Here is a 12986-nt window from a genome sequence, read left to right as displayed (position 1 = left end):
CCGCCCGTTTCAGACTGGGACAAGCCCCAGCTGTAAACCTGCCGGAGCTCTTGGCGCTGCTGGAAAGCAGCTCCGCTCTCCCTCCAGCGGCTGGCACTACCGGCGGACCCCAGATCCCGCCGGGCGCCGTCCGAGGCCGGGCTGGGGCCGACCATCCCCCCCCCCCGTCCCCGGGACAAGCCGCTGGCCAGGGCGCGGGTCGCCGGGGGCCGCGCTAGGCTGAGCACGGGCGGTGGGCGGGGCTTCGGGGCGGTGGGCGGGGCGTCGTCGTAATGGGACGGATGGTGGGCAGAACTGCGAGAGACAGTGGGGAGGGGCGGGGCTACAGGATGCGGTGGGCGGGGCTCCGGGGCGGTGGGTAGGATTGCGAGACGTACTAGGAAGCGCGGTGGGCGGGGCTGCGGTAGCGCGCAGGCGCGGTGGGCGCGGCGCGGCGTAGCCATGGCGCACGGTCACGGTCGCTGCTGCTGCTGCGGGGAGGCGGCGGCCGGCGGGGAGCGGGGCGCGGCCTGGGGCCTCTACCTCCGCATCGACCGGCAGCGGCTGCAGTGCCTCAACGAGCGCCGCGAGGGCAGCGGCGCCCTCGTCTTCCGCGCCTGGGAGGAGCGCGGCAACCGCGCCCAGGTGGGGCCGGGCCGGGGCAGAACCGGGCGGCGGGGGGAGGGAGGGCGGGGGGGGTGAGCGGGTGCTGTGGGTCCCGCCTTGCACCCAGCCTCCCCGAGGTTATCCGCTCCACCGGTCCCTGTGTGCTCCCCGCACCCGCTGCGACACCCGCGTACCTGCGCGGCCGGGGCTGGCCCTGACCTGCGCCTCTCTCTCTCCTCAGTTCGTAGAAAGCGACGATGATGAGGAGCTTCTGTTTAACATCCCGTAAGTCCTTGCCCTGAGCCCCTTTGGCATCATTTCAGCTGCTGGCGGGGCCCGTTCCTCGCCTTTACATGCCCGGGAACAAGGCAGGTCTGTGTGCCTGTAACCAGGGCTGATCTGGAGAGAACCGAGATGAAAAAGCCGTTTCTGTATCTCTCGGCAGGTTTACAGGCAACGTGAAATTAAAAGGAGTAATTGTGATGGGTGAAGATGATGGTACACATCCAGCAGAGATGAGACTGTAAGTAAAAGGAACATCAACTTTGTTGGAGCCTAAACTGAACTGATTGACTCGTAGCTAATGAAATCAGCGATTCTCATGCTGTTGGGTGCCCAAGCACCCACCAAGGGCACGCAGTGTGGGAGCAAACAATGTTACTCTGCAGCACCTCCGTCATTCCAGGGCACCAGGAGGAAAAAGAAACTCACTTGTACAGGGATGAGTGTGGCTACTTGCTTTTTCTCTAGAGAAAAGGGGCGCTGGTTTTAATTAGGTTTGGTTGAGACACTGGCTGTGCATTGTGAAGAAACTGAACTGCCGCTGGCTTAGTGGGCTACAGAAGGATCGATAGGCTGGGAGGGGTTATGCTTTGGAGGGGAGCCCTGAGGAGTGGGAAAGAGGGGCATAAGTGACAGAATGTCCTGCAGCCAGGTGAGGTCTGTAAGGCTTTTGGCAGCAAACCTGCTGTACTGAGCCATGTGGCCTCTCTTAGCTCCTGAACAGAGAGATATCCTTCTTAATACTGCCTTTTGCTTTTTTTTAAATGAAGGAACATTGAGTACTCTGCAGTTCTTGCTTGTGGAGGGAAAAAAATATACCTTTATCAAGGCAACATTGTCCTCTGTGTTCCACAAATGTGGATGTGATGCACTGTCAGGGCTCACCTTGCACATGGGAACAGCAGACGCCTGGCCCTGTTGTTGGCTGTGCTGCTCCTTTGTCCTGCTGAGCAAAAGTGCTGGTGCTGAATTTGGCTGTGGCTGTAACTACCTGCTGTAATGATCTGGTACCCAGCTTTCTGCTGGGACAGCTGTTCCCCTGTTTTCCTTTGGTCTGCAGTGTCTAGGTTTCTTCATGTATCCAAGCGGGCTGAGATCTGTATCTCCCCAGCTTTGTTCCTCAGTCTTCCTTGTTAATTTCTTCAGGATGTTGGGTGTTCTGAAGTGTAATGATGCTTTGTGGTGGCATTGGTATTTTCTCCCTCAGAAGACAAAGCAAATGCAGTTCCTTATTCAGAAGAATCCGGGTAGTGCTAATGGATGGGGAGGAAACCAATTAGCTGACCTGTACATTAATAACTTCCTGGATTTCCTCCCTCTCTTCCCAGGTTCAGGAATATTCCTCACATGTCATTTGATGACACAGCCAGGGAACCAGAGCAGACATTCAGCCTAAACCGGGATCCGATGGGCGAGCTGGAGTACCCCACCAAGTAAGAGGGGGACCCACGTGCCTGAGGGGTTGGGGGGGCTGCTCGTTCTGTGCACAGGAGCTGCGCTTTATCCAGCCTGCCGTCATGCTGCCAAATTGTTAGCAGAGGGCGGTTCCTTCCCTTGCTGCCTTCCCAAAGCTGCCTGCAGTAGAATTTGCCTTCCCAGCCCCAGCTCTGTCGTGCCCTTGTCAGGTGAGAGCTCTGGTCTGACCACCTCCTCCCTAGAGCCACGGGGGTGCCAGTGTCTGTGACCCAGGACTTCTCAGGGTGCAGAATCATCCTGGTTCATGTCCCGTGCTCCTGGGCCTGGTGACAGCTTGCTGCTTGCCCACTCACTGCCAAGTGTGAGGGAAGCTGCCTCTCGTGCACCCTCAATCGTTTGCTCCCGAGTCTGACGCAGGTTAGGGTAGGAGCTACATATGGTGCAGGGCCATGGCACCGTGCGGAGAGGAGGTGGCAACGCAGCGGAGTGGCAGCAGCCCGTATGCACAGCTCCAGTTTGTTTTCTCTCAGAAAACTCTGTTTTCTTTCAGAATTGCCCGTTTCTCTAATGTTTACCACCTCTCCATCCACTTTCCGAAGAACTTTGGAGCGGAGACAACCAAGATTTTTTATATAGGCCTGAAAGGGGAGTGGACAGAGGTAGGTGAGAGCAGAGATGAGCAAGACTGTGATAATAGTGTAAAAAGGGCTTTGAATCATAGCTTAATTTGAGTTCTGGTGGTGAGGAAGAAATCGTAGTGTGTGGGGGGTCTGCGATGTAAGACGGGAAGCTGCGCAGTTCATGTCAGTCGGGTGTTTTAGGAGGGACTTGAATTCTGCTCCCCTCTGGACTAACACGTTTGATTTTAATTCAGGCTCATCGCCACGAAGTCACCATCTGCAATTACGAAGCATCAGCAAACCCAGCTGATCACAAGTTGGAACAAATCACCCCACAGACTCACTTCATCTCCTAACAGTGCTGTTGGGAATCTCCCGAAGGCTGTGGTACAAGTGTGCGGATGTGATGGGCTGACTCGGACAGAAACGGCTTCCTGAAGCACTGAAGAGTGTTGGATCGGCTTTACGTTTTGGTCTTTGCCTTGGAAAGCTGGGCGCCGTGTGTGCAATGCCTGTATGGAGGTGGCTGCCGAGGGCAGCGATGCGTTGGGTCCTGCAGAAGGCAGCGGATCCGCTCTGGTAGCGGGACACTTGGTCTTTAGGCAGTGGCAAGCTCGTGTCTGCTCTCGTTAACTTCTCTGACTGCCAATAAAACACACGCAGAGGTGCAGAGCTGCGGCTGTGGCCTGGTCACCCAGATCCCTGTCCCTGAATGTGGGTCACAGCCCCTGTGTGGCGCTTCCTGTCCCTGGCGGGTGCGGGGCTGAGGGGGATGGCTGCGGGCCGCGCTCGTGCGGTGGGGAGGGGGCGGCGCTCGGTGCCTCCCCGGCAGCAGGGACGGGAAGGGAGCCCGGCCGCTGCGGTAACGGCGGGGCCCCGGGGCCTCCCGTAGCCGCAGCCAATCCCCCGGCAGGCGCCAGGCTTTCCCCGCCCCGGCCGCGGGGCCCCAGCGCGGCGCGGAGGCCGCTGCCAAGATGGCTGCCCCGGGGGCCGGGCGGCGCGTCACTTCCGTCGCGCTGACCCGCGCGCGACCCGGCGGCCGGAAGTTCCGGTGGGAGCGCGTCGGGGAGCCGGGAGGAGCGCGCTGGGCCCGCGGGAGAGGTGCGGGGGGGGCTGCGGGCCGGGGAGGCGGCGGGAGGCCGGGGCGGGCGGGAGAGCCCCCTCGCTGGGGCGTTTAACGGGGGGAGCGGGATCGATCGCCGGCTGGTGCAGCGCGGGGCTCCGTTCCCCGCCCCGGTGCGGTTCTGGGGCCCGGGTGGGTCCCGGCCGGTGGGTCCCGGGTGGGCCCCGGCGCCCTGCGGCCTCGTGCTCGGGGCGGCGGGGGAGCACGCCGCCGGTAACGGGGCCGCTCCACGCAAAGCCCCCCTCCTCCCGGGGGTCGGTGCGAGCCCTCCGCACTCCCAGCCTTTAGGGCACCCCCCTCCCCCCCCCCAGCCCCATTTCCCACAGAAAACCGGCGCCCCCGTTCCAGCCGGGAAGCTCGCAGGGGCGGCCAAGCCGTGCGTGGGGCTCGGGGCCCCCACGGCCCCTCCCGGCCGTCCCTTTCCACGCGGGATTTCTGCAGCCTCCTCTTGCCTTTCCCTCCCGGGTCCCCTCCGGCCGGGGCGGGCCTGCGGGAGCGGGAGAGGCCGGGGCACGTTAATAAACAACAATTAGCGACTTGCCACCCTCCTGATGGGGAACGCAACGGCAGCACCGAGGCGTAACCCCGGGGCCAGGCCGTGGGTTTCCCACTGGCATCGCTCGTAGGTGTGGGGTGCGATAGCTCTGGGGCTGCTGCTGCAACAGCCCAAATTAGACAAGAGTTTCTCTTCTTTTTTAGAGTGTGTGTGTGCTTTTCTGCAGGCGCTGACCCGTGCTGGGGGCTTTATCCTTGCCCTGTTATGTTTTGGCCCCTTAGGCCTGCCTCTGCTTGAGCTGGTTTTGTGGGGGCGGCCGTGGGACCCTCCTGTAGATACCCCAGGAGTGGGGCAGAACCTCCCCCCCCGGGAAATCTCGGGTGTCTCCAAGGGGCAGCCCGTGGGGTGCTTCGGGCAGGCTTGACCCTCAAACCCCCTCCTTTCCCTGAGGCCTCTGTGAATAAGGCAAAGATGTGAGTCTGTGTCTGCTCAGCACATTTCAGCATCTCCATCTGTCATGGAAGATGCTTTTATTTATGGCTCCTCTTGCCAGGATTTTTGGCAGGTGCTGTTTTTCCTGGCTGGTTGTTTTGACCCTGGAGTACACACAAGCACGTGGGCTGTGTGTGTGAGGTTCGCCAGACCCGAGGAGCTTGTTGTTCCCGGTGTTTTTTTGTGAGTCGGGGAAACAGCTGACGAACAGTTGGTGAAACAAGTCGGGCAGGTCTTGGCCCAGGCTGGTAAAGGAGGCGGCTGTTTCTGTTGGGTAAGGCTGTCTGCTGGGGTACCGGGAGGTGGGGAGGCTTCGGGTGGTCCTGTGCCACCCAAAACCCTCTGGGGATGGTGCTTGCTGTGAGATGTGAAGGCTCGAGCAGACCACACGGGCTGATCTTGCTCCCAGCAGCAGCAGGGAGGCTGATCTTATTCCTGGACATGATGGCAGCGCTGTAAACATGCTCTGATCTAATTAATCTTGGGCAGTAAGGGGGGGTTAGTGCCTGTCACGTGAGGAGCGGTAGTTTTAGTGATTTGTGCTGGACTGGAAGCGAACACCATTGACTGTCACGTCTGAAGGTGGTGGTAGCTCTGCCGGAGCCGCCCGCCCCACAGGTGACTGGGATCCGAGAGGTGACAATCAGCCCATCATGCTGGCAGGAGACCGTTGCGGTAGAGACAGCAGTGGTGGCCCTGGCTGACCGACCAACGGGGAGGGACAAGGATGCTGTTGCTGGGGGGGGCGCAGGCTCTGGGAGGCAGCGTGGGGCTGGGTCTCAGGCCAGCACCTGAATGCTCCGGTTTATCCCTAAACAGCTCCATAAAAGAGGGCTGAACCTTTTATTAGCGCTGTAAAGCCTGCGCTGCTGCGTGCTGAGGGCTGGCGCTTCCTGCTTCCCCGTCAGAGCAGATGTGGGTCAGGCTTCTCCCCGGCTCCGCTGGCAGCCGGGCAGGGATGCTGAGGCTGCGCGCTGCCCGGCCGCCCTCTGCCCACGTTGTTACCGTCACAGAAATAACTTTGGCTTTGAGGTATAACAGGGCTAATTTTAACGCCTCCAACACCCCGCGCTCGCATCCCCACTCACACGCGTTTGGTGCTGTGACGTGGGAATCGTTTGCTGCTTCCTGGCTCTCCGGCGCTGCCAGGCGTGGGACTATCCCAAAGGCTTAAACATCAAGGCCTTCATGTGCTTTTTTAACTTTTCCCCATATAGCTGGTCCCTCTGGAGCAAATAGTTGCCGGAGGGGAAGAGGAGTTTATTTTCCTGCCTTACCTTTGTCCCTCTGTCCCGCAGGTGCCAGTGTCTGAGTCCCTCTCAGTGTATGTGTGGTAACAACATGTCTGTCCCCCTCCTCGCTGACGCAGTGACTGTCTCAGGGGCAGAGCGGGAGACTGCCGCGGTAAGGGCCGGACCCCTCCTGCCTCACCTGCTTCTTCCCTTTTAGCAGTCTCGAAGATAAGTAGCTGCTTCTGCGGGGTTCAGAGGAGCCGTGAGCTGAGCCCGTAATCCTCAGCTCCTCAGATGTACATCTTGGTCCATCAAAGGGGACGCAGGGCCAGCAAGGTCTGATCTTGCCGGGGAAAAGTAACCGTCCTTTGGGCTAGGCTGTTTGTTGCTGGTGCGTGGTCCGGTGCGGAAGCATGGGCACAGCCTCACAGCTCCGTTTGACCTCCCGGGAGGCCAGTGGGAGTTGGATCTGATTTGGCTATTTAAGTTTTTTAAAGCAAATCCCCCAAAGAAAATCCTCTGTCCTTCCCTGGGGCCCAGCAGGCTGCCTTCCCTCTGCTCCCCATTGCTTAGGGCTTGCTCTAGCCTTAGATGAAAAGCCTGTAGGGCTGGGTTTTGTGAGTCCTTGGCAAGCTCAGCCTCTGCTCAGCGTGGTGCCGTGTAGCCTGGTGGGACAATCCTTGGCCCTTTGCTATGCTGGGCAGCCAAGGGGCTGACAACGCCCACAGACCTGGCCGTGACAGCAGGCTTTGTGGCGTGATGGCAACGATACGCCTGTTCCACTCATCCGTCATGCTCAAAGCTGCAGAGCCGTGTCATTGGCATCGGCTAATTTCTGCCTCTTTGAGTCTCTCCTAGTTAGTGACTAAGTGGCCTTTTGCTGCTTCCACGCCAGCCCAGCCCTGCCTCTCTCCTAGGCCACCGGCTGTTGCACCAGCTAATTCTTTTTGTTTTTCTGCTTCATTTAACAGGTCATTTTTTTACATGGCCTTGGAGACACGGGGTGAGTATTCCTGGAGCTGGCTCTGACTGCGACGCCTGGTTTGCTGAACGCAGACCTGGGGCTGGCAGTGTGTTGCAGGTGCTGGTGCTGCTTTCCCCGGGGGCAGCTCTGAGATTTGTCTGGGGTTTTGGGCTGGGTCCGATAGCCGTGCCTGCGCCACCCTGGCAGGGAATCGCTGGCCAGCAGCTGTCTGCACTTGAATATTTATGATCCTGGCAGCCCCCCCGCCCCCTGCGGGTTTGGTTTTCTGCTTTCTTTAAGGCAAGCAGATAAGCACTGCGGTTTTTGCAGTCCTAGGAGAGCTGGGAGTCGGGTTGTGTCTATGCGAGTGCAGCTCTCTAACGTGCAAGGCCACCTTAGAGGACAGCGTGAGATACAGCAGTAACAAGACATTTCTCCCTGCACAGCAGGTTCTCTCCCTCCTCCCCTGCTGATGGCAGCTCCTCTGCCTCCAGCTGTGGGGCTTTGTGTGCTGCCTTTGCCCTGCTGCAAAGGAGATCTGTTCACGTTGGGATTCAGGCTGCCAGGGTGGGCAGGAGCTGGTAAAATAACGTCAGGGCACAGGCGGGAGGTCAGCAGCCTTGGAGAAAACCTGTCCTTGGGGGAAATCCCTCACCTTCACCAGCATCCTCCAGAATGCTAAGGCAAGCCTTCAACTCCCTCCTCTCCTCTCTCTCTCCCCAGGCACAGCTGGGCTGATGCTCTCTCCTCCATCCGCCTCCCCTACGTGAAATACATTTGCCCTCACGCGTAAGTGCTGTCCTTGCTTTGGGAAGGGCCTTAGGGGGGGTGGGGGGCAGGGGGGGCTGTCATGCAGGTGCCCACTGCCAGGACTGTTTGGGGAGGCAGACAGTGGCCCGTGCGCTGACCTACCCACGGGGCTGTGCAGTGAGGCTTCCTGTCCTGCTGTGGCCGGTTTGTGCAGGGCTCCAGCCCTGGCATTTTCTGCCTGCAGGCAGAGTGGTTCCCCACAGAGCTGATCAGCACAGGAGCTGCAGCTCTCGGGCTGTTTTCTCCCCGCTCCTGTGCTCCGCCTCGCCCCGATGGCTGCAGTGAAAGCCAAAAGGACTGAGCTCCTTCCCTGTCCCCCTGGTCAGGCAGGAGGGAGCTCAGCAGAAAGGGAAGGAAACACTCCCTGATGTGTCCCCAGTGCCAGCAGCAGCCCGTGCAGGGGGGCACTCGCCAGGCTGGGAGAGCTCTGCCGCAGCAGCATCCCTGGCAGCAGGGCCTCAGCTTCCCGGTGTCCCATCTCGGCAGCAGAGGCAGCTGCTCTGTCAGCGTCTCCTGGTTCTGCAGCAGCAAATGGGAGAGGGACTCAGGAGCTCTCCTCCCCAGCCGGGCTGCTTGGCAACGCCCTGGAGCTACCAGCTCAGTTGGGATCTGCTAGGGGCTTGTGGATGATCCCTGGGGTCACCTTGCAGCCCCTGGGCTGGGTCTGGTGGCACTCATCTGTTGCTGTCCCTTGGGAGTGGTGTCCTGCAGCTGTGGGCAGGAGGGCCTGTCACCCCGCTCCCCTCATCTTGGACTGACTTCTCTTGCAGTTGAACTAAAACACCCAAACTGTTTTCTCCGCAGGCCTCGGATCCCGGTGACCCTCAACATGAAGATGGTTATGCCCTCCTGGTCAGTGTTGTGGGTGGCAGGGGTGCGTGGGACCCTTTTGGGGGTGTATTTTGGGGCACGAGAGGGATGGAGGGACTGAAGAGCCAAAATCCATTGCCCCATAGGAGTCAGGGGAAGGGCAGAGCTCACGCAGCTCCCACCTCCCCACACCCTGGGTGCTGGGAGGGGTTTGGGGCTGACCCTGCTTCTTCTCCCAGGTTTGACCTGATGGGGTTGACTCCAGATGCACCTGAGGATGAAGCTGGGATCAAGAAAGCTGCAGAAAACAGTAAGAAGCTTTGGGGAGGGGGAAGCACTGCGCTCTTGGATGCCTCTCCCGCACTGGGACAGAAGCCGATGCCTTCCTGCCACCTCTCCTTCCTTTCTGCTCTCCTGTGACCCCAGCCCGCCTTCTCCCTGGCTGAAGCCAAGTGTGTTCAGGCCATGGGACCTCGGGCACCTGCTTCTGCCGGACGTGCTGAGTGTCCTGTGTGCACCCCCAGGCATCGGGTGATGCCCTGCAGCGTCCCCCCGCTCTACTGACCCATTTCTCTGTCTTCTTCCAGTTAAAGCGATTATCGAGCATGAGATGAAGAACGGGATCCCACCCAACCGCATCATCCTAGGGGGCTTCTCACAGGTGAGCTGGGCTGCGGGGGGCTGAGGTGGAGCAGACTGAGGGTTGGGACCCCTCTTCACCTTCTGCAGACCCACCCGCTCCAAGGGAGCATCCATGCAGGGAGGTGGGTGGGCGGTGGGTGCCCCAGGACTGTGGGTTCCCCCCCAGCACTAACTGACCTTCCTCGCCTGCTGCAGGGCGGCGCCCTGTCGCTGTACACGGCTCTCACCTGCCAGCACCAGCTGGCCGGCATCGTGGCGCTCAGCTGCTGGCTCCCGCTGCACAAGGCCTTCCCGCAGGTACCCTGTGCTGCGCCCGCGTGTCCGCTGGGAGGGTCGATGACAGGACGGGGATTTTCCCATCCGGAGTTCGCTGCAGTGAGCCTGGGGCTGCTGGGGCCACAAGGTGTCTGTGGCAGGGGCTTGATCCCACCTCCCTGCTCCTGGCGCCTGGGGAGGGCACAGCAGAGATCAGGGCTCTGCCCCCCATCTGGTGGGGGCACCTGCCGGCTGTGCTGCTCCCCCGGCCTCCTCGCGCCCCCCGGGCAGCAGCTCGGTCCTGGTGGCAGCGTGGGAGGAGGTGTTTGGTGTGAGCAGCTGTCCCACAGCCCTCCTGAGGAGGGGAGCTGCCAGGTGGCGTGTGCTGGGCACACAAATTAAGCACCTGCCCCATTCCCCGCTGGGCATCCCCTCTCCTGGGCACCCCTGAGCAATTCCTTCCTCGCTGCAGGCGGCGAATAACGGTGTGAACAAGGACATCGCCATCCTGCAGTGCCATGGGGAAATGGACCCCATGATCCCCGTCCGCTTCGGGGCTCTCACTGCTGAGAAGCTGAAATCTGTCGTCACCCCCCACCAAGGTCCAGTTCAAAACCTACCCCGGTGTGATGCACAGTTCCTGTCCTCAGGTCAGTGCCTCGTGGTGGGGAGAGGGGCCGTGACCGTCGGGGGGCCGGGACCGTCGGGGGGCCGGGACTGTCGGGGGGGCCGGTCTCCCCTTTGGGCCTGACCCCGGCACGGTGCGTCAGGCAGGGCGGGGAAGTGGCCGAGTGCAGAACACGCGGGATGTGTTTGTTCCCCGATTCCCTCTGGGGAGGCTGCGCAGCCCCCGTCCCCCTGCGCCTGGGGCAGGGCACGGCGTGACGGGCTCGGTGCTGTCTGCAGGAGATGATGGCGGTGAAGGAGTTCATCGAGAAGCTGCTGCCCCGGATCTAAGCGGAGCCAATCGAGACTGTCGCAGGGAAGGATGCCGAGGTCGCAGCCGCCGATCTTTCCCCCGTGACCTGTCCGCTGCAAACGGAAGCCATGGCACCCCACTGCACCTCCTGCCGCACCCCGGCCCCCGCCTCTCCCCATCTCCTCGCACCGCGTCCTCTCCGGCTGGGGGTGCCCCGTCTCTCCCTGCTGCTCTCGGAGCTGAGATTGGAGCTGTCTAAGGCGAGTCTTCGAGTGGCCTTTTCTCTCCTCCTCTTGCTCCGAGCGGTTTCTGTGGGGGTCACCACCCCCTCAACTCCCCATCCAGGCACCGCGGGGTGTGGGTCTGGCGTGGTGCGGGTGACCTGTTTCTCTTGGGTTTGGTTTTTTTCTTTTGTGACAGTATTAGAGGGGGTGGGACGTGCCCCTGTGCGGCGGGAGGAGTGGTGTGGGCACATGGCAGGGCTGGGGCAACCTCTGGAGCCTTCCGTGGCCCAGAGCCGCCCTCTGCCCTCGGCCTGTCCTCTCCGCGGCTGCTCTCGGCCTCCGCTCAGGCGACTCACGGGTTTTCGGTCAGAGCTCAGGAACCCGGGACTCTCCTGCAAACACCTCACGGCCCAGGGGAGAGGCTCTGCTCTGGGCTGGAACTGCCAAAGGCTGCCCCGTCTCCCGGGGCTGGCAGAAAGGCCCCCGCACAGCTCCTGCACCTCCTGGCACGGGGCCCGGCCCCTGCCCTGTCGCACACGCACACTCCCCGGCGGGCAGCCATCGGCTGGTGGCAGCTCTGCCCTCCTCGAGATAATCGCCCCCTTCCTCCTTCTCCTCTTGTTGCTTTTACAATCTCCCCCTCAGCCCGGCGGGGGGGTCCCAAAGGCATCTCTCCCTCCCTCAGCCCAGCTCTGCGCCCTCAGAGCCCCAAAGCGCTGCCGTTTACAGCCGGTGTCCGAGCGGCTTCGCCGTGGAGCCTGCCCGGCGCTGGCCTGGTCCTTAATGTCTCTCTTGCTGCTACTTCTCCTTCCCTTTGGACTTGGGCTGGCTCGGGGAGGGAGAGGTGAGGGGAGGGGAGGCCCCCAGCCCCCAGGGATGGCTCCTGGCCCAGCTGGAGGAAGCAGGTTTGCTCCCAGCCATCATCTCACCAGCATCGAACACCTGGGTGCTGCTGTGCCCCTTCCTGCGGGGCGGCGCGGGGCTCCCCGTGCTCCCCGGGGCCGCGGGACAACCCGGGTACAATCACAGCTTCCCCCGGGGTCCCTCGCCCTGCCGGCTGGTGGCTGACGCCAAGGCTTGTCCCCTCTCAAGGCTTGTCCCCTCTCAAGGCTTGTCCCCTCTCGAGCCGTGGCTGGCTGGGGCGTGGGGCCAGGGCTGGGACCGTCCCCACCAGCAGAGCAGCTCCCCGGGCACGGGGCCATGAATGTCTCCTCAGCGGTGGGCTCCTGGCCGCCCCCTCCCCTCCCGCAGGGCCCAGGGCACTTGCTGTTGAGCAGCACTGCCCTTCTCCTCGCCTCTCCTCCATGGGCTGAGCCCGCAGCACTCTTGGGCCCTTTGGGGCTGGAGCTGTACATGTCTTTTAAAAAAAATACACCACAAAACCCCCCCAGCCTGCAGGCTGCCGCTCCCTCCTGTCCAGCCCCTCGCCCCAGGGCCTCTGCTCGGTGGCCGGTGGCCAGTGGCGGTGGCAGGCTGTGGCCAGGCTCGCAGTGCCAAGGCCAGCACCTCTCCGAGGGCGAGGGCTGCTCCGGGAGGGAAGCGGGGGGCTTGGGGCGGCAGCTGTGCCGCAGCCGTGCCCTCCCCACCTGGGATGTGCAAAGCAATAACCTGCTCTCCGGGGAGTCGGATCTGTCAGACCCATCCTTCGTTGGTTTCTTGGCTTGGCTTGGGTTGGGGTTGGGGTTTGGGTTCTGGTTTCCTCCCCCCACCCCTCTCCTTAGGAAGTCTTAAGCCAGCAAACCCGCTGCCGGTGTCGGGGGGAGCCTGGCTCTTCCCCTTGCTTGGGGTTCAGTCCTGCTGTTTCTTCTACTTTGTTCGAAAGCTGCTGTCCCCTGCGCGGGGGGCTGGCTGGGGCGGGGGGCAGCTCCCCCCCAGGTTACCGAGGGCTGGCGGACGGACAGACGGACCTATTTGACTGTGAACTGGAACCGTGTGCGTGGCGGGGGCCCGGGGCCACCCTGGGCACAGCACGGGTGGCCACGCTGGCCCCTTTGCAGAGCATTCCTGCTCGCTCCCTGCCCCAGCGGCACGCGCCTGGCCGGGGCGTGCTGAGGACCTGGGAGGGAGAACGGCTTCTCTCCATTCCTCAATACAGCTTTTTTTTTTTTTTTTTTTT

At 61.8% G+C, this 12986-nt stretch overlaps 2 protein-coding genes across 2 annotated transcripts; both read left to right on the top strand.

The window, feature by feature from the left end:
- The first annotated feature begins 393 nt into the window (after positions 1-393).
- PITHD1 (PITH domain containing 1) lies at positions 394-3575 on the top strand. Its single transcript, XM_056331654.1, has 6 exons — positions 394-624; positions 827-870; positions 1031-1108; positions 2196-2300; positions 2834-2942; positions 3158-3575. The coding sequence occupies exons 1-6, from the start codon at positions 442-444 to the stop codon at positions 3257-3259; spliced, it is 621 nt and encodes a 206-aa protein (XP_056187629.1). The 5' UTR covers positions 394-441; the 3' UTR covers positions 3260-3575.
- A 390-nt stretch (positions 3576-3965) lies between these two features.
- LYPLA2 (lysophospholipase 2) lies at positions 3966-10910 on the top strand. The gene is given in 11 exon segments (XM_056331653.1): positions 3966-4004; positions 6313-6418; positions 7218-7249; positions 7934-7999; positions 8825-8872; positions 9070-9140; positions 9418-9491; positions 9668-9769; positions 10200-10319; positions 10321-10377; positions 10634-10910. Coding segments are annotated over 10 exon segments (699 nt in total). The 5' UTR covers positions 3966-4004; positions 6313-6340; the 3' UTR covers positions 10685-10910.
- Positions 10911-12986: the final 2076 nt, after the last annotated feature.

Source organism: Falco biarmicus, chromosome 3, assembly GCF_023638135.1.
Source record: "Falco biarmicus isolate bFalBia1 chromosome 3, bFalBia1.pri, whole genome shotgun sequence".
NCBI lineage: Eukaryota > Metazoa > Chordata > Aves > Falconiformes > Falconidae > Falco > Falco biarmicus.
The sequence above is the reverse complement of the archived record's forward strand: the minus strand, read 5'-3'. Positions and strand labels throughout refer to the sequence as shown.